The 20260-nt window shown below is 34.8% G+C and overlaps 1 protein-coding gene across 3 annotated transcripts in view; it reads left to right on the top strand.

Moving 5' to 3' along the window:
- The window catches only part of LOC148945817 (uncharacterized), a 73478-nt gene that overhangs the window by 32054 nt on the left and 21164 nt on the right, over nt 1-20260 (top strand). For all 3 annotated transcript variants that reach the window (XM_089098506.1, XM_089098504.1, XM_089098505.1), the window contains one exon: nt 4115-4309. In XM_089098506.1, coding sequence (XP_088954632.1) covers nt 4115-4309 — 195 coding nt within the window. The remainder of the gene's footprint in view (nt 1-4114; nt 4310-20260) is intronic.

Raw genomic sequence — 20260 nt, 5'->3', positions numbered from 1 at the left:
TTTTGCACCATTTCTTCTCTTCTCCTTTTTTGTTGCTTTTACTTTATTTGTTGCATTTCTTTCTTCTGTTGATTGATGATTTTTTACACTATTTCTTCTCTTTTCCTTTATTGTTGCTTTTACTTTATTTGTTGCATTTCTTTTTTCTGTTGATTCAATCTGTTGATTTTTTGCACTATTTCTTCTCTTCTCCTTTTTTGTTGCTTTTACTTTATCTGTTGCATTTTTTTCTTCTGTTGATTAATTCTGATTGTTGATTGATTCTGTTGATTTTTTGTACTATTTCTTTTCTTCTCCTTTTTTGTTGCTTTTACTTTATAATTTACTTTAAAATAAAGATAGGTATTTACTTTAAAATTAGGGCTACCACCAAGTGAGATTTTCTACAGCAAGTCACAAATTTGGAGAAATGTCAGAAAAGGTCAGATTTTCCTATTTCTTGGCAAGCTCACTGCTGGTAACTAAAATAGGCCGAAATTAAGTTTTTGGCGCGAAAAGTGTCTCATATTCCTTTTTTTCAAAATAAGAATAGATTTTTCTCTTTGTTCCTTTTTGGAAGTTCTCAACAAAACTACCACACCAGAGACAAAACAACCTAGACAAAACTACAACAGGATGACTGAAGACACGTAATTTAAGAATTATTGTTGTAAGATTCGTGTAAAATTCTTACAACCATAATTGTTTGTTTTTATTCGCGTTTTTAAAGATAAAAAAACACTTTAAAAACGCATGTAAAATTTCTTTATTTTCATTTTTTACGTTTTTACAAGTCATATAAACATTTTCTTTTTTTTTCTTGGGGGGGGGGGGCAAGAGGGGTTCGTATCTGGATAGTCAAGAGGCATGAGATATATAGTATTTTTTTTATCAATCTTTTTTTGGGGGTGGGGGCAACTGCCCCCTTGCACCCCCAAACAACGCCCCTCGATATGACGATTAATAAAAAAATGCTGCACATCATAAAGTAAGAATTATGTTGTTTTAGTTTTTTCCGTCTTGTACAGAGCTATATCCAAGGGCTGTAAATGAGACCATAAGGGGGGGGGGTGCATTTGTGAGTGAACCGATTATTTTTTTAGCAAGAGAATAAGAAAAAACATCAATTAACGTAGTCACTATGTCAGTGATGGAATCATGTAGCCTATATCGTTTGCCAAAAATTGTAATGGTGACTCTGGTGCCCTTGTTGAAGCTCTATTTGTTATCCTAAAATATTTTGTTATTAATGATATATGTGTAAATAAGTTTCGAGGTTTTTTTTTTAAGATTTCTTTGTTCTTATTAATCTAAATCTTGTAAGTACTTTCTCAATTTGAGGTTCTTAAACATAATGTAGTAAATACCTCTCATTAATAGGTTGGTAGACATTATATCTACTTTTGGGTACTTGTGTATTATCCTGAACACATTCAAGAAGTGAAGTTAGGTTAATCATAATGAAATATACCAGAATATGATTAAAATATAATACTTTAGTAACAAAATTATGGAAACTACAACAAAGAATAATGGAAAGGTTTCCACCCAGAATGAATTATATTAACTACCTAACCTAATCACCTCTATATATTAAGTATTTAATTAAAATATACCTGCATCGTAGTCTACTTCATGAAATAATAATATAAATTATAACGAATGCTAGACCGGTTTTACTCAGATCAAACAAAGCAAACTTCTTGGGTGTGTTCGGATAATACACAAGTGCCAACTTTTCTTCTGTTTATGTTTTTGTTACTGATGTAAACTACTTTCTGTACTCGGATTCACTCCTAATTCATCACTTGATCAAACAGTTTGTGGTAACGAACTGTAAGTAAGGAGCAATCCGGCTCAAAAGTAACCAAAACTAAAAAAAAAGGAATTTCGATATCAATAGATAATATCAAAAGAATCAACTTGTTATGCTAATTTGAAGTATACGAAATTCATCAAGTTTAGTACTACCCATCAAAAATTAAAAATAGGGAAACAATTTTTACGCTGAATTGTCCGCAAGAATATTTTCGGGGGGGGGGGAGGGGGTTAGTGAGGATGGAACTGTCTGGAAGGAATTTGTGGGGGGTGTTGCACTTTACATTGGATGAAATTTTCATGGAGGAGTTTCCCGTGAGGGAAAGGGGGGCTTAAGTTTTTTATAACTAAAAGTAAGAAGCAACATTAAAACTCAAAACGAACGTAAATTATCCCATATATGACGTGTTGCCCCCTCTTCAATACCTTGCTCTTCACGCTAAAGTTTTACTGTGTACCCTTTTTTTAAAACTGCTACTGAATCACAGGGGCTGTTTATGTAGAATAGGAAGCTTTTTTAAAAGTTCTAACAGCTTTAGCGTAAAGAACAAAGTATTGAGAAGGGGGCCACCCTTCGTGTATGGGATAATTTCTGTTCGTTTTGAGTTCTGTTGGTCCTCCTTACTTTCAGTTAGAAAAACTTTTTTTTTAGTTTAATTTTAAATCTAGGGAGAATGGTTATAGAGAAAAAACAGTGCAAAAGGCAAAAGGGACCAAATGTGAATTGTGTGCCATATCAGGGCGTATCTTGACATTTAAAGTGACGGTTTTTCATTAGCTAAAATTATAAGGAAGTCTTTGCTTCCATAAATTTACTGCAATCTCAAATTATACAGAAGTATTGTGACATAAGATAAGATATAGCCGATATTAAAAAAAAAACACAACAAAAATAACTCGATAAGACAATCACAGATCCCCGCAAAGGCTCCATGGCCCGTAAAGAAGAAGGATCACCGAACAAAACCTTTGAGAGAGAAAAAAGGAAGACAAAAGAGAAAAACAAGCAAACAGAAGGAAAGAGAGTTCATTCAAATATGACAAAACCCACAAATGCAATTAGGCAATGCCAGACCCCACAGACGGGGCGAAAAGAAAGATAAAGAAACAGATCTGCATTCAATAAATTACAGGTTAAAATTAATCTATAGGAAATCAGGTTACTCTTTGCAAGTGTTGAGTTTTTGGGCAGAACTTGAATGTTTACTCTTGTTTACTATTGAAGATTATAATTTGTATTTTCAAATTCACAAGTAAGCAAACAAACAATAGTTATAACAAACAACACTTACAAGAATCAACAAACAACAATCATTTAAGCATATAAAAGGGCAAAACGTCTGCTCACAAAATAGACAGAGAAAAAAGGGAGACAATAGAAAAAAAAACAACCAAACAGAAGAAGAAAAAGGAGGAAAGAGAGTTCATTTAAATATGACAAAACCCACAAATGCAATCAGGCAATGCCAGACCCCACAGACGGGGCGAAAAAGAAAAATAAAGAAAAAGATCTGTATTCAGGTTAAAATTAATCTATATGAAATCAGGTTACTCTTTGCAAGTGTTGAGTTTTTGGGCAGAACTTGAATGTTTACTGTTGTTTACTATTGAAGATTAATATTTGTATTTTCAAATTCACATTTAAACAAATAAACAACACACAGCAAACAACAAGCAAACAAACAACACGCTCTGGAGAAAACATATGAGGTTTTGCTATCGCATGAAAGTCCACGTAACTACTTACCTATTGACACGACTATTTAAAAAAAAAACTCAGTTATTTAAATAATTCTGTTATCAGTAAAACGAAAATAAATAAATCATAATCTTTATATAAAAAATTAAAATAACAGGATTAAAATGATAATAGATAAATAAAAATATAAAAGAAAAAAAAATCCAGTCTCCATTACTCTTCAAAAATCAACTCCCCCTCCCCGTCTGTAAACCATCGTATCTCTTAAATTTTTTTTTATTTGTATCTCTTTAATTGCAAAAAAAAATAGAATCAATCAACAGAAAAAAGAAATGCAACAAATAAAGTAAAAGCAACAAAAAAGGAGAAGAGAAGAAATAGTGCAAAAAATCAACAGAAGAAAGAAATGTAACAAATAAAGTAAAAGCAACAGAAAAGGAGAAGAGAAGAAATAGTGCAGAAAATCAACAGAAAAAAGAATTGTATGCAAAAATAATTTCAAATAAATAATTAGCTCTATTTTATTTAAGGTCGCAATGCGAATTCGGTCCTTCGGGGCTTGTGATAGACGTTTTTTGAAATAACTATCTTAACTCTAATTATAATGTTTTATTGCAGTTTTTTTCTGTCGTTTCACTGACTTACTGCTGTAGCTTGGAAGTGGAAAGCGGTCATATATTTAACTTGCCGTTTGGGATGATTTTCAGATGGTTTGCCATCTTCTGTATATACTCCATATTTTTGGTCATTTTATATTTACTATCAGATCTTTCAGGGTTGTCATTATACCTCGAACTTGACTGGGGATCGGCGGTAAGTAACCCCCATTTTTTACTTGCTATTGATAGGACACCTGAAAGTATATAAGTAAAATCTTAGATGGTGGATGCTAAGTAGGGAGCATTAGCGTTAGTTGACCTGCTTGACTGAAATTATGGCTGATGGAGTAAATTTCTAGAAAACCAAAGCAGAAAGGTATCCCAAGTCTTGGAAAAATCAAATTTTTTGTGCTGAAATTTCTTTCATTCGGCTTTTGTCTATTATTTCGCTTGAAAAAAAAAACAAAAAAATTTGATATATAATATTTCATATATTTTGTATAATGTTTCGTATATTTGATATTTGTTTCATGTATAATTTATAATAATTCAAATATGTATCATATATTTAGAATAATATTTCAAATAATACAGCGGAAAAAAAGCTTTTAGTAATATTAAAGGTAAGAAAAGTTCGGCTTCTGGTCCTGAAGCCTTTATCAATGGAAAAAAAAACGAAATAAATTTAAACAGAACACGCGAAGAAAAAAAAACACAAACGAAAAAAAAGGAATTCAAATCTTATTAATGTCTAGTATGACAAATGTTCGCCTATTCAAATAGCCACACTTCAAACAAAATCTGGAAAACTGTGTTTTCCCTGGTATATCACAATAAAGCGACAAAAGGGACGTGGTTTGGTGCTTGTTTGTCAATGAACAACAAACAAGGAACAGTGTCCCTACTGAAGCTTTATTGTGATTTACCAGGGAAAACTGTGTTTTCCCTGGTATATCACAATAAAGCGACAGAAGGGACGTGGTTTGGTACTTGTTTGTCAATGCACAACCAACAAGGAACAGTGTCCCTACTGAAGCTTTATTGTGATTTACCAGGGGAAACTGTGTTTTCCTGGTATATCACAATAAAGCAACAAAAGGGACGTGGTTTGGTGCTTGTTTGTCAATGAACAACAAACAAGGAACAGTGTCCCTACTGAAGCTTTATTGTGATTTACCCGGGAAAACTGTGTTTTCCCTGGTATATCACAATAAAGCGACAGAAGGGACGTGGTTTGGTACTTGTTTGTCAATGCACAACCAACAAGGAACAGTGTCCCTGCTGAAGCTTTATTGTGATTTACCAGGGGAAACTGTGTTTTCCCTGGTATATCACAATAAAGTGACAAAAGGGACGTGGTTTGGTGCTTGTTTGTCAATGAACAACAAACACGGAACAGTGTCCCTACTGAAGCTTCATTGTGATTTACCAGGGAAAACTGTGTTTTCCATGGTATATCACAATAAAGCGACAAAAGGGATGTGGTTTGGTGCTTGTTTGTCAATGAATAACAAACACGGAACAGTGTCCCTACTGAAGCTTTATTGTGATTTACCAGGGAAAACTGTGTTTTCCCTGGTATATCACAATAAAGTGACAAAAGGGACGTAGTTTTGCTGCTTGTTTGTCAATTAACAACAAACAAGGAACAGTGTCCCTACTGTATCTTTATTGTGATATACCAGGGAAAACTGTGTTTTCCCTGGTATATCACAATAAAGTGTCGAAAGGGACGTGGTTTGGTGCTTGTTTGTCAATGAACAACAAACAAGGAACAGTGTCCCTACTGAATCTTTATTGTGATATAGGCTACCAGAGAAAAAATATAGCTTTTCTGATTTTGTTTGATATGTGACCATTTGAACATTTGTCATATAGGACATTGTTAAAATATTATACTCACAAATAAAGAACAAACTGTGCCCCTGCTATAGCTTTGTTGTGATATGCCAGAGATCAAATATAATTTCTCTGATTTAGGATGGATATGTGGCTATTTAAATGGTGAAAATTTGTCACATTGGGCCTTATTTAGATGTGACTTCTTTTTTTGTTTTCTTTATATATTAAGTTTTTTTTTATTATGTTTTATGTATATGTAATATGTACACATTTATGTATATGTTACGTATATGTAGACTACTGTGTTTTATGTTGTTGTTTTTTCTAATAAGCTTAGATATGTGAAGCTGAAATAGTTTCACCTATATTATTATTGAACAAAAAAAAAAAAAAAAAATTTCAACTAAAAGTAAAGATTGGTATTAAAACTTAAAGCGAACAGAAATTATTCCATATTTAAGAGTGGCTGCCCCCTCCTCAACCCCCTGATCTTTGCGCTAAAGTTTGACTTTTTGTCTCAATTCTTAAAGAACTACTGCTCAAACACAGGGGTTGTTGAATTTGAATGAGAAGTACTTTTAAAGAACTTTACGGCCTCAGCTTAAAGAGTGCGAGTTGAGGCAGGGGCAGTTGCTCTCATATTCAGAAAAATTTCTGTTCTTTCTAAGTTGTTACGTCGCTTTTTACTTTCAGTCGAGACAACTTTTATTTTTATTAAAATTTATAACGAATTTTCAATTCATACCAAGAAATACTCGTCCCTCCCCCTCCCCGTGTAAAATTTCCCCTGGAAAATGCATCCTCCCCGGAAAAGTTCCGTATATTTCCCAATAACAAATACCGCTGCATGTATAAACAATAAGTAAATATCCTAACTTACAGTCATTTCCCCGGGGGCTGTGGGGGTTCATATCATAGCCGAATGCATAGTTATTGGATCTTTCAGCTACATTGAAGAAAATGGCTATTTCAAATTTTGATCAGACGACTTTGGGGAAAAATCGGCTTGGAAGGGGGCTAGTTGCCTCCAATCCTTCTGGTCACTTAGAAGGGCGCTGAAACTTTTAATTTCCCTTCAAATTATCTCCCTTCCGATCTTCAAGGACTATTGGTTCGATAAGATCACCCCTGGAAGAACACAGAAAAAACAACAAAAAACAAACACGCATTCATGATCTTTCTTTTGGTAAATGACCTCTACAGTAGGGTTCCTTGACTTTTGGGTGATATTTCCCCCTTCTTCGAAAATCAGGCACATTTTATCAGGCCCGTAGATTTTGATTGACAATATTAAATTTAATAAATCTTATATATTTGGAATCATCGTAAAAAAACATTGTTTTGGTCTCTCTATTGCTATCAAAATTCTGTTTTTTAGAGTTTCAGTTACTATTAGACCGAATCACTCCTTACTTACTTTAAAAAATATTATTTGAGATATATCCATTTTTCTTTATTTTATTGGCAAATGGAAAGGCATTGGGTTCTAAAAAATTATTTACATTGCAAAACTACATTGGTCTACATTTGTACAGGAGTAATATTTGTTTATTATGACAATTTAGTTGTTAAATTATAAAATTGTATAATCTATGTTAAGCAATTTATTAGTTTAAATAGTCAACTTTTAATTGGCAACTAGACGATTTTTGTATGTAACAGTGACTGTCCTCTAAATTGATAGCTAGGCCTATATTTTTTTTGCTCATTGGTATCAAAATCCACGAAAGAGACAGTCCGCAAATATTATCCATTACAGTAGCTTTTGTTTGTTGAATTTAAATGAAAACCAGATAGAAAGACAGAAAAAAAACGCAAGCATTTCGCATGTTTGAGACAAGGGGTCTTTGGTTTGAAAGAAACCTAAGAAAATAAAAGAAACAAGAAACCAAAAAAAAAAAATTAAAAAAAATAAACTAAAAACCAAAAATTAATTTTTTTTTAATAGGCTACTGTTTTAATTAGGCCTAATTGAAAATTTGCTTGTCTTTTTTTCTACTTTTTCGGTTTCTTTTTTTTTTAGGGTTTTGTCTGTGCTGAAGACACCTTGTTTGTTTGCTGGGATATTCACTTTTGTCTTTCTGTTTTCTTGCCATTCTGCCTTGCTTTATATTCATCATTTTCATCAGTCTGGTTTTACGCTTTTTTATTTCCCGCTTCCTGTTTTCTTTTTCTATGCTAGAACAAACATTTGGATTTGTGTTTGCTTAAGAATAAGATTTAAATGGGTTCCCTCGAAAATGGAGTTATAATGTCTTTTTTAAGCTGTATGCTTGTTTGCAGGATGATAAATCGGATTTGTAAATATGCTTTGAAAGGATTCTGAAATAAAAGGCTTAGTTTGTTTTCATATAATTATTTCAAAGCACCAATTTTATGAAATGATTATAATCTGAAAAATCGATTTCTATTGTGTCCCCCTAGTTTTACAATCAATCCCAGTTGATTGAATTTTACTACTTACCCTCTTAAAATCTCACTGAAGGGCTTCTCTGAATCCCTATCCATTTCTCCTATTTGCCTTTAAGATTGTCAATTTGTTTTCCGATGTAGCCTAATTGTATTGAAAATCTAATGTCTCTCTTCAACAAGAGTTTATTCTACTTCCTCCAATGGGAGGTAAAATTTTGTGAAATCTCTCTGAAATCCATACCTCTATAATAGAGGTAGTATAATATAGGCATTCTTTAACTTTTAAACTTACCCAACAAGAACAGAGGCCCTATTTTAGTTGGGTAGGTTTAAAAGTTAAAGAATGTCAAGTTGCTCAATGCCTATCTTATACTTATACTTATGCTCTTATGCTTCACATGTGAATTCCCTTAGGGAAGAATTTTAAAACTTTATCTATTGATAAATTCGTTTCAAAGGTCATTTTGAAATCTTTGTTCCTTTCTTCTATTCGTTCCTAAAAATAACACTCTGGTCAAAGTGAGAAATTCGGGGTAAAAAGCTAAAATTCGATTTAGTATCAGTGGTGTTATTTTACCAAAATCCTGGGGGGGGGGGGGCAAAGCTCGACCCAATTATCCAAATCGAATGACAGTAAAAACTAAAAAATAAGCCATTTGGTACCATAAAGGTACTGTTTAGTACTAAAAAGGTACTGATCTATTTCTGTTGATGCTTGAATTATGCAGGCCTATCTTAATTTTGACAAGATTTTGGAAGAAACTAAATTTCAGCTGGGGGGGGGGTAAACTGGGGCCTGGGGGCAAACCGAGGTCTGGGAGGGGCAGTTGCCCGCCTGCCCCATAGCAAATTACGCCCCTGTTAATGTTGCTTGTTTGTTTTGGGACGCATTGGGATATTTTTTTATTTTTTTTTTCAAAGCCCTAATATTTTGTCGTTTGCAAGTGAAGAGACTTAGTCGCCTTTTTGTAGTGCAAATCGCCTGAAGGCAACACAGTAGCGTAATGCTTTATCAGTTGCTCAGCTTACTTTGAATATCGGTACTTCTTGAGAAGACGTAGTGGTAATAAATCTCACGTCGCTCGTTCAACAGAGTGTATTCAACTTTTTCAAATAAAATACTTCAATAATAGGTAATACTATACTAGTAATACTATATTATAACTATAGGTAATACTATACTTTAATACTGATAGGTAATACTTTAATGATAGATAATATGTACAAAATGGTATATGTAATACTTTAAAGAAAACTACCAAAAATATACATCTGATTTTCTGAATATCAAGGGTGTCAATATGTGGGAGGGGGGGTTGAAAGGGGTAGCTGCCCCTCCACTGTCCCGGAATTTTCAGCAAAACTGAAATACAATATGTCCCCTACCCTTACACTTTAAAAAATAATGACCCCCCCCCCATTTTCGTGAATCGAAGTCACTGCTGCTGATATATAACTTTACAAATTTAAAACTACGTCGCTAGCCTATTCCCAATGGTGTGACGAAGCAATTCTAAGCTCAGGCGACAAGGGTGTATTTTTTCCCCCATTCCCCGCCTCAAAAAACCCTAACCAGTTTTTTTTTTACTATTGGTTAAGTTTCACATCCTTACCATATACCCTTGCCATATACCATTGCATATATTAAATACGTAATCAAACCTAGGTACCTCCCCCCCCTAAATCCCAAAATACAACAGTTTAAATATAGTTCTCAGATTGAGAAACCTCTGAATACTTGTTTATACAACATCAGATAGCGTCAAATCTTTGCTTTTGTTGAGTGGATGCCTCGGGTTTTCGTGACTGGCTTTTAGAGGTGTCCACATAATGGGAAAGTATCGAAACTTATTTGTCTCTAAAATCACCAATTTGAAACTTTATCCAGTGGGTAGGGTTATATAAAACTATTCCGCTTCTTCAGCAATGCTTTATTCAACTTACTCAAATCCCAGATATCACTTAGGGAAAGTCGTAAGAAATGTTTACTTACTTATTATTGCAAAAAAATCCCTTCTAATCCTAAATCAGGGGTTAACGTACATGTAAGGGTAAAGACTTAGGTGTTCCCGAAATCAAAATATGTGTCCCGGGTTCCCAATCCTTGGGATTTTTCTCTGAGTTTTAGAATTTTAGTCTCTAAGGTAGGGATCTTGGGAATAGTACTTATTAAAAAAAATAAGTTTTTTGAACTGATAGTAAAGAGCAACGTTAAAACTTGAAAAGGCCATAAATTATACCGTATATCAGGGGACTGGTCCTTCCGCAACCTCTTGTTCATTATGCTAAAGTATTGAAGTTTCTTAAAAATGCTTTTCATTAAAATTCAACGGCCCTTGTGAAAAATTGTGGCAAAAAGTCAAACCTTAGTATAAAGAGCGAGGGATTGAGAAGGCAGCCTCCCCTCATATATGGAATAATTTCTGTTTGTTTTAAGTTTTAACGTTGCTCCTTACTTTCAGTTGAAAAAAGCTTGTTTAAAAAAAAAAATTAATTTCTGATCATTTTCTAGTCATGCCATCAAATCCCTATCCCCCTCCGTGGGAAATTTCCACCAGAAACTTCCCTCCCGACAGAAAATTCTCCACGTGAAAAATACCTCCTCCTAAATGCTCCGTATGTTTCCCCAAAACAAATAATATATGTATGCTAAATAATGGGAAAATTGTATAACTTACAACCCCTTCCCCAGGGGCTGTGGGAGTTCATGCCATCCACAGAGACATTACGGTACTGAACATTTCAACTATGCTGAGTCAAATGGCTATCTCAAAATTTTGATCTGACGCCTTCGAGGGGAAAGGGGTGCGGGGGAGGGCTAGTGGCCATCCAATCTTTTAGGTTATTAGAAAAGGCGGTACTCCTATGTTAAACGAACTCTTTTATATACTGCAATGGAAACCAGTCGCGAAAAACCTGTCTTTGACGGGTTAATTCAAGACACCGCTATAGGGTGAGACAATGTATGGCGTGGTTTTCTTTGCGTAGACGATATTTAAACTGTGGTTTTTTGGGGTTTAAGGGGGGAGGTACCTAGGTTAGGTTAGGTTACGTAATAATATATGCTATGCTTTACGCCCCACCCTCCTAACGTGCAAATATATAGCCCAAATTTGTTTCTAAAATATTATATATTCATCCTATTTTATTTCATTTAATTAGCATTAACCAAACTAGCACTATATAAATGAGTCCGTTTAAAATAGGAGTACCGAAAAGGCAATAGAAGTTTTAAATTCTGTTCGAATGAGCATTCTCCCGATCTTCTAGGTCCATTGGTTCCATACGGTCGGCCCGGAGGAAAACAAAACAAACAAGCATACCTGATTTTTCTTCTGGTAAAAGATACAAAATTCCATTTGTTTGTAAATAGGGGCCTTTGCAGTAAAGTTTTGTGATATGCGAAATCTGACAGTGTGATCTTCATTTAGATTTCTTGAATTTTTGGGGGGTGTATCCCCTTTTTTTAAAATCAGGCAAATTTCGTCAAATTTTGCTAGTTTTTAATGCGTAACATTTAACTTAATTAATTAAAATTTTGAATCAGTGTAAAAAGCCAATTTTTGGGATGTGTTAATTGTTGGCAAAATTCCTTTTTTTATTTTGGGTTACTCTTGGGTCGAATCGCTCCTTATTTACCTTTCATTACCGTGAACTCTTTGATATATTACCATTATTCAACATCTTGGAATATTTTTCAACCTTAAATTGTTTTGTGAGTGAATCTCATGATATGGTTAAATCCTCAATAGCTGCCCTGGTGATCGTGGGGATAGGGGAGGGGGATTAAATAGATACGCCAGAAAGTGGATAAATATATGAAACATACTGGACATTATTAGTGTAATCATAAAAAGCTTGAAATATGAGAGGTTGTTAGGCCTACCTGGGCAGGTTTTACCCTCTTCATACTTATCAGTGAGATCTGTTCAAAGTAGCCATTGTCAAAAAATGTTTAAGGCTTTGTGTAATTTGTGAAAAATGAAGAAACTGTTCTTTACATGTAGCCTATTAAAAACTCATCTCTGATTTTGAAAACAATCTATTTGGCATATTTATTCATTAATTAAGGTACATATTCCTTCTGAAGCAAACGATTTTGCGATAAGCCTGCAGCTGGATCTTACACCAAAAGAATAAGATACTTGTAGGCTGTCATTGGATTCATGAATGTCAGATCTATCCATTCACTGAGACAAAATTATGACATTACGTATATTTTTCTATAGAGGAGGACTTGAACTTTAAAAAAGAAAAGAAAATTGTTCTTTTTTTAAACGATTTTCAACCAATTTTCGGTGACTTTTTAATCGAAAAGATAAATTTTGTAGATGGGTAGAATTGAGTCTTAGCTATGGAATGATAATAAAATTGTCATCTTTCGTTGACACACTAAAACCGTAGACAAGGGCGTATCTAGGATGTTTTTTTTTTTTGGGGGGGGGGAGGGACTTACAGAAAAAAAACTTTAAAAACGGGTACTTGTGTCTTATAGCCACCACACTCAAGTTCTGTCGAGAAGTGAAGTTTGGTTAATGCTAACGAAATAAAACAAAATATGATGAAAATATAATACTTTATTAACAAAATTATGAAAACTACAACACAAAATTATGAAGGGGGGAGGGGGCACAACCGTATTATATTAAATACGTGACCTAAATTAACCTAACCAAAATACCCACTAAGTATTTAATTAAAATGTAGCTACAGTGTAGTTTCCCACCGAGCCGGAGCTGATATTGTCTGGTATAAAGATCATGGAAACCAGTTATTGTCTCATGCTCGCGACACAAGATCTTGAGGGCGGTGGTTATAGAACAAAAGTACCCAAAAACGCATCAAAACTTATTTATATGCATTCTTGTTACGTTTTTTACGAGGCGGACAAATATTTCGATTGAGGTTCAAACCCTGTAACCTCTCCCTTGATACGGCCTTGACCGTAGGAGAGAAGAACAATTGCATACCAAAACTGGCACAGGGAACATACGCCTTAAAACAAGGCCGTACCCAGAATTTTTTTCAGAGGGGGTTTTACTCAAGTTTTTTTTTTTAGGGGGGGGGGTTGGGTACACAAAAAACCTCAAAAACGCATACAAAATTTGTTTATGTCCATTTTTGTTATGTTTTTAAGAGTCAGACAGACATTTCGGGGGGTGGGGGGGTCAAACACCCTTACCCCTCCCCCCTGGATACGGCCTTGCCTTAAGACATCAAAATTCATTATCAATATCAATTCTGGACGACCCGTAGGCAATATTGAAACCAGTTCATACCATACTTTTGTATAAACCATTTTGACTTGTACCAAATGGAAACTTGTTTGATTATAGATTAAAAAAAAAGTATTTTTTTATTTCGTTTGTCATGAACAAAGATAGTTTGTAATACATTATAATTACCGTGACACTCGTGATTCCTCAGCTTTGTGCCTCAGTCAAAATAAGAACAATGATGTCTTCTCCGTAGGGAGATCTTCATTAAGTTGCTATCTTACAACAGTTTGATTCTGCTGTAAACCGGCGAAAGAGAAAGTAATTCCTACTTTTAGGATTTGTTCCCTCTTCACTCCTAATGGGATCGATATTCTATATCCCTGGGATTCTTCTTGTGGTTATCTAAATTTCTCTGTTGACTCTTTGGTAGAGTCAGTCAAAACTTAAATTTGGGAAAATTGAGAGGGAAAAAATGGCGGTTTTAAGGTGTTTTTAGATTTGATTTATTAAAACTGGAATTTGTATCGTTCGGAAATTTCTGGGGTGGGTGTATTTCTCATTTCTAAGACAAATCCAAAAATTTCATTTTTTTAAGTATTGCTTAAGGTATAAATTATCTCTGTAATATTTTGGTATGTTACGGTCCTGTACTCATACGATTATAATGCCTCAATATAAGTTGAAAATTTTTGCTGTCACTATCATAGCTATCACTATCATATCACTATCATAGCTGAAATTCAGCTTCGTCCTGTGGTTGAATTCCATTTTCAAAACTACTTTTCGTTTTTGAGATGAAGAACTACATCGAAAAGCGTGTGCAAAATGTAGGGTAAATGAATATTTTGACTGTTTTTTAATCAAGTTTAAATCCCTCTCTAAGAAAAGCGTAAATACTGCCATGATTAATGAATATATCTCAAGTTAATGAATCCAATGATATAGCCTAAGTATCTGTTTCTTAGGGGGCAAGCTATAGATATAGGCTTGTCGCATAAATCGTATTTTTCACACGAGGGGGCTCCCACTTTGAGAAATCACATACACCAGATGGCGGGTGGAATGCGTGGCAAAAGTATGCCAAGTGATTGCGGGAACTGTGCCATGCGAAGTGGAGCTGTGTCCAACTTGGCGGAATTGTTAGGCACACTTGGCGCTCTGAGATGCACACCTGAAGGCGGAAAGTGGGAGACCAGTTCTACAGGGAGCATGAACCTTAAAATACTGAAAGTAAGTTTATACAACGGGGCAAAGTAATACTATCGAAAGCTCATTTTGTTATAAGAAGTGTTTTTCTAGTTATTTTTTTTTTTAATTCCCCTTACAAAATTGTACGTTAGGTCGCTTGTATCCCAATGACAAGAGCTATGGTATCGCGTAGGCCTACTATGCACTATTAAATAAAAAACAAGTTTTTCAGTTGAAAATAAAGAGCAACATGAAAACTTAAAAGAAAGAGAAATTATTCTGTATACGAAGGTGGCTGCCCCTTCCTCAACCCTCGCTCTTTATGCTAAAGTCCTAAAGATCTTTAAAAATACTTGTCATTCAAAATCAATGGATAATATGTTCGAGAAGTCTTTCCTAAAGGACCAGGACAAAAAGTTAAACTTTTTATCGATCATGTGCAATTCCAATAGTGTACTATTCTAGGATCCTATGCCAAACTGCTGATATTTTTTAAAGAATACATATGTGTTCTAACTATCTCAATTCAAATTGGTCTCCTAAAATTATTGTTTTTGAATTAGAAAAGAATGTGCCGTCTCTGAGATATCGCATGTACAACCTTCTGACAACCTTGGATGCACATAGTGTCTTTTAATTTAGCTCAATATCCCCCTCAGCATGCCTTGACAGTTTTATCTTGATGCTCTAAGTAGTTCTTGAGATATTGTAAATACGTTCTTTTTACCATCTGGATGGACATAGTGTCCTTCGGTGGAGTTTAACACCTCCCTCAATTTGCCATGAAAGTTTTAACTCTATACCTTTAGCTATTCTTGAGAAACTGCAGGTACACCCTTTTGACAACCTGGATACACATAGTTTCTTTATTTTTTTTAAATTTCAACATCCCCACTTTATTTCAACATGCCATAAAAGTCTAAATGAACTTATCAGTTCCTTAGGTATGACACTTACACTCTTCTGAAAACCTTAGTTCAACAATAAGTGTCACTGGGATATTCCACTGACGCCCTTTTAGCAGTATGGATACTCATGATTTCGTTTGATTTAGTCAAAGGAAAGAAATTACATATATTCCTTTTACTTAGAAATAAAAAATAAAGTCAATGAAGAGCGAACAGAAATTAATACAACTAAACAACTTTCATAAAAATAAGTTTTTGAAGGAAAAGTAAAGAGCTGCATTACATCTTTGACGAGTAGATTTACTGTCAAATAATAACTCAAACTTAAAACGAACAACTATCGAATTACTATTGATGAATAAAACAGACCCAAAACAACCAGAAATTACATCCGACAGGAGTAGAGCTAAATAAGTCTACTAAAGGCCAGATCGTCATTTTAGCTTTACTGATAAAATTAAATAAAAAAACAAGTTTTTCTTTACTGAAAGTAAGGAGCGACATTAAAACTTAAAACGGACAGAAGTTATTCCGTGTATGAAAGGGGCTGTATCCTCCTCAACGCGTCGCTCTTTACGCTGATGGGGCAGAGGGGACAACTTCCCCTCCGTTCAGTTTTTCCCCAGACTCCAGTTTGGCCCATCCCCCCACCCCTCCCAGCTGAAATTTAGTTTCTCCAAAAATGTTGTAAAAAATAATACAGGCATGCATAATTCAAGCATCCACTGAAACAGGTAAGTTTTCTTTAGTAAATCTTTACCTTTTTTATTACTATACGGCTACTTTTTCAGTTTTCTCTGTCATTTTCACTTGACTTAGGAAAATTGGCTCCACCTTTGCCCCCCCCCCACAGGATTTTGACAAAAGTACGGCATGATGGGATATGGATTTAGAGATCTACTCAGAGTTTCGTTGCAAACATGAACTGGATGACCTCTATTCCCTTTTGAATCAAAATACTTGACCAAATACCTTCCTGGGACATGCTTAAAAAAAATGAGTGCATCACATTTACAAAAAACAGTGAAATAATCTGAAAATTATCGTCTAGAAGGGAGAAAACCATACTTAAAAAAACAACACCCAAGCATGAATCGAATGCAAGACACTATTTCAAAGTCGAACGCTATATCCACAGGTCGACGCCTCTAATAATCGGATTTGATATGTTAGTGCCGTTACCTTAATTGCGTAGCTTATTAAGGGGGCTTGGAGGAGGAACATACGAGAGGTGTTCTTGCAATCCTCCAGTTACGGGCTTTGGACCATAATTATTACAATGATGATTTCGTTTTATACTTCCAAGCTAGAAGTGACATCAAAAATGTATTGTTTTTCGTGCTATATCACAATTACTGATGGTAGAATTGATAAACATTACGTAGATATGAGCAATAGCTTTTAAATGAGCCATTAACGTCACTATAAAAAATGCTGGTAGGCCACTAGCCCCAGCTTTTCCACTTGAGACATGACACCAAAAGTGCCGTTTTTAGTGCCATTTGGAACTTGCTGATAGTTGAATTTATGGGAGGACGTACATACGAGCAATATCTTTTATATGAGTTATTAAAAATATGTCTAAATACCCGCGATAACAATACGCCGATACCGATACGCGTGATTTCAATTTGTCCGATAGTGACACAGTGTGCAGCCCTTTCCCCAGGGACTAAGGAGGGTCATATCATCACCAAAACGAAAGTTATTTGACTTCTGAACCATATTGAACAAAATGGCTATCTCAACATTGGGATTGGATGACTTCGGGGGGAGGGAAAAACAGATGGTTGCAGTTACCGCTGCAACCATGATTAAGGGGGATGGGTGGGGAGGGTAAACAGGAGGGCTTATTGTAAACCTCCAGGGAAGAGTTTGGAACATGATTATTACGATGATACAGTTTTATGCTTCCAAGTTTTTCCACTTAAGAAATGGCACCAAAAGTAATATTTTTAGTGCTATATTTTACTTACGGATGGTAGAATTGATAAAAGCACGTACATATGAGTAATAGCTTTAAAATGCGCCATTAAACACCTCTATAAAAAGTTCTCGTAGCCCATGGGCTCCAACCTTTGCACTTTAGACATGCCACTAAAAGTGCCATTTGGCACTTGCAGATGGTGGAATTTATAAGAAGAACGTAGACATGAGTGATATTAGCTATTAAATATCGGTGTGCAATGTTTTGGTAGCCCGACAGCCCCAACCTTTGAGAAATGGCACAGAAAGTGCCAATTTCAGTGCGATGTGGCACTTGAAGAGTATAGGGAAGGGTTCTTGGAAATCTCCAGATAATGGCTTTGGACCATAATTGTTACAATGGTACCGTTTTATACTTCGAAGTATTTCCACTTAAGAAGTGGGACAAAAGGTGCCGTTTTTTGTGCTATTTGGCACTTACGGATGGCAAAACTGATTAAAAGCACGTAGAAACGAGCGATAGCTTTCAAATCAGCCATTAAACATATCTCTAAGAAGTTCTGGTAGTCCACTAGCCCCTAGCTTTCCCGCTTGAGACATGGCATCAATTGTGCCATTTTTAGTGCCATTTAGCACTTGCAGGCGGTGGAATTTATAAAGAAAATGTAGATATGAGAAATAGCTTTTATGTGAGCTATTAAGCATCTGTCTTTTATAGCCCGCTAGCCCCGTCCCTTAAGCATTTTTGTGCTATATGGCACTTGCAGATAGTGGAATTTATGAAAAGCACGTAGATGTGATAAATAGCTTTTGAATGAGCTATTAAGCATCTCTCTATGATGTTTTGGTAAACCTCTAGCCCTGAAAAAAAGGAGACAGATCAGTGCTACCCATGCAAAAAAGATTTTCCTTGTTGTTCAAGGTTGGAGACTTCCTGAGTCTCCAAGGTAATTTTCCTAAAAAAGGTTTTCAACTATGCTGATTCCAATGGTACAATTTTCATTTTGATCTGACGCCATTTTCAAGGGGTTTCAGGTTTTTTTTCGAAATTACCATAAATTTCTTTTCGCAATAAACTTTTATTTTTAACACGAACGGAAATAAAATCTGATGGTAATTCTGATGTCTTATGGTAATTTTTTGTTTCACTAGGCATTTTTGTTTCTAAACGCGTTTTTTAACTTTTGGTTACTATAGGCTGTTGTTCGCTCTTTACTAGGTTGCAGCTACCGCTGCAACCATGATTAAGCAGTTTACTGTGGTAACGAACTTTACGTAAGGAGTAACTCGAGCGAATGGTAACCGAAGCAATAAATCAATTTATTTTGATAATGATGAGTAGCATACACCATAAAAATTCGATTTTTATGCTGATTCTATAAAAACAATTTAAGTTCAATTTTGCCCATCAAGATACGAGTCAATAAAGTTTGCATGATTTTCGAATAAATCGAGAAACACCCCCCCAACAATACAAAGAAAATCACACCATTAAGTTCAGCGTATCAGAGAATCCTACTGTAGAGGTTTCAATCCCTAGCCACAAAAATTAGAAATTGCGTAATGTTTTCCACCGAAGAAAGGTCACGGATGCGTGTTTATTTTTTGCTTTTTCTCCTTGACATGGAACATCTCGTGTAGTTTTATCAATTCTTGAGTGTGCTTAGAAAACTTCTTTTTCTTCTTAGCATCATCGTGAGGTCACAAATGCTATGAACGAGAGAGTAGCTTAATACAAAATTGAATTTGCCGCTGAAGCGGATCTGGAAGCAATTTTTTGAAGTGCCACTTTGAAATAAAATCGGAAATCTTAGACGATACGTTTAGTATCTGGGAAACGCTAATTGATTTCCGAACTTCAAGTTGAGATTCAATACAACTTTCTTTGGATTCTAGATAAATGGATATCCGGTAACTCGATTGAAATATAATATTCAAGTCAGATGCACAGAAAATCGGAAAAAGCAAAATAAAAGTCGACCATAGAACAAGTTTTATACCGAATTCGGGTGCTATAAACAAGCTCAATGGATTTTGAAAGATATCAGTACAAATTTAAAAAAAAGGACTGAATTTGTTCGTCATCACATAAGCCTTGGCATATATACTTTTGGGTGTGCCCCCTCCCCTTGTCACTTGTAGACACTCTTAAGGTTTTTCAATACTATCTTGTATGTTCTAATAATATTTCTATTTTTTCGTTGTTTTTTTTGTGCCGCCCCCCCCCCCTTCTCGTTTAATTCTCATGTATATTCATTTCAATGGCTAGTTTAGCCAAGTCTAATTTTTACATTTTTGGAGATTTTAGCATCAGATACCCGAAAATGATAACCACTTTTTGTCACCGACCGTAAGATAATTCGTAGGAATCTACTTTGACTAGAATGGGATTCGTTTTCTATAAGAAAGAAAATGCATTCAAATAAACAACAGAAATTAATTTTCCTCAGGATGTTCTTCTTTACTTTAGTTTACTTTATTAATAAACACGATTATAACACTTCACAATTTACAACTACTGAACTAATGAAAAAAGCTAAGTTTTTGCTGGCGTCCAGTAAAACGGCTAGCCATTTAAAAAACACACAAATGAACTAAATAAACTAAAAAATGGAGGGGAAAAGCAAACCAAACTCCTCACTTTATCAATTTCAAATTAACTTCTACCTC

This window comes from Artemia sp. Qi Xiang Cuo, chromosome 12, assembly GCF_049724085.1.
Source record: "Artemia sp. Qi Xiang Cuo chromosome 12, ASM4972408v1, whole genome shotgun sequence".
NCBI classification, from domain to species: domain Eukaryota; kingdom Metazoa; phylum Arthropoda; class Branchiopoda; order Anostraca; family Artemiidae; genus Artemia; species Artemia sp. Qi Xiang Cuo.
The sequence above is the reverse complement of the archived record's forward strand: the minus strand, read 5'-3'. Positions and strand labels throughout refer to the sequence as shown.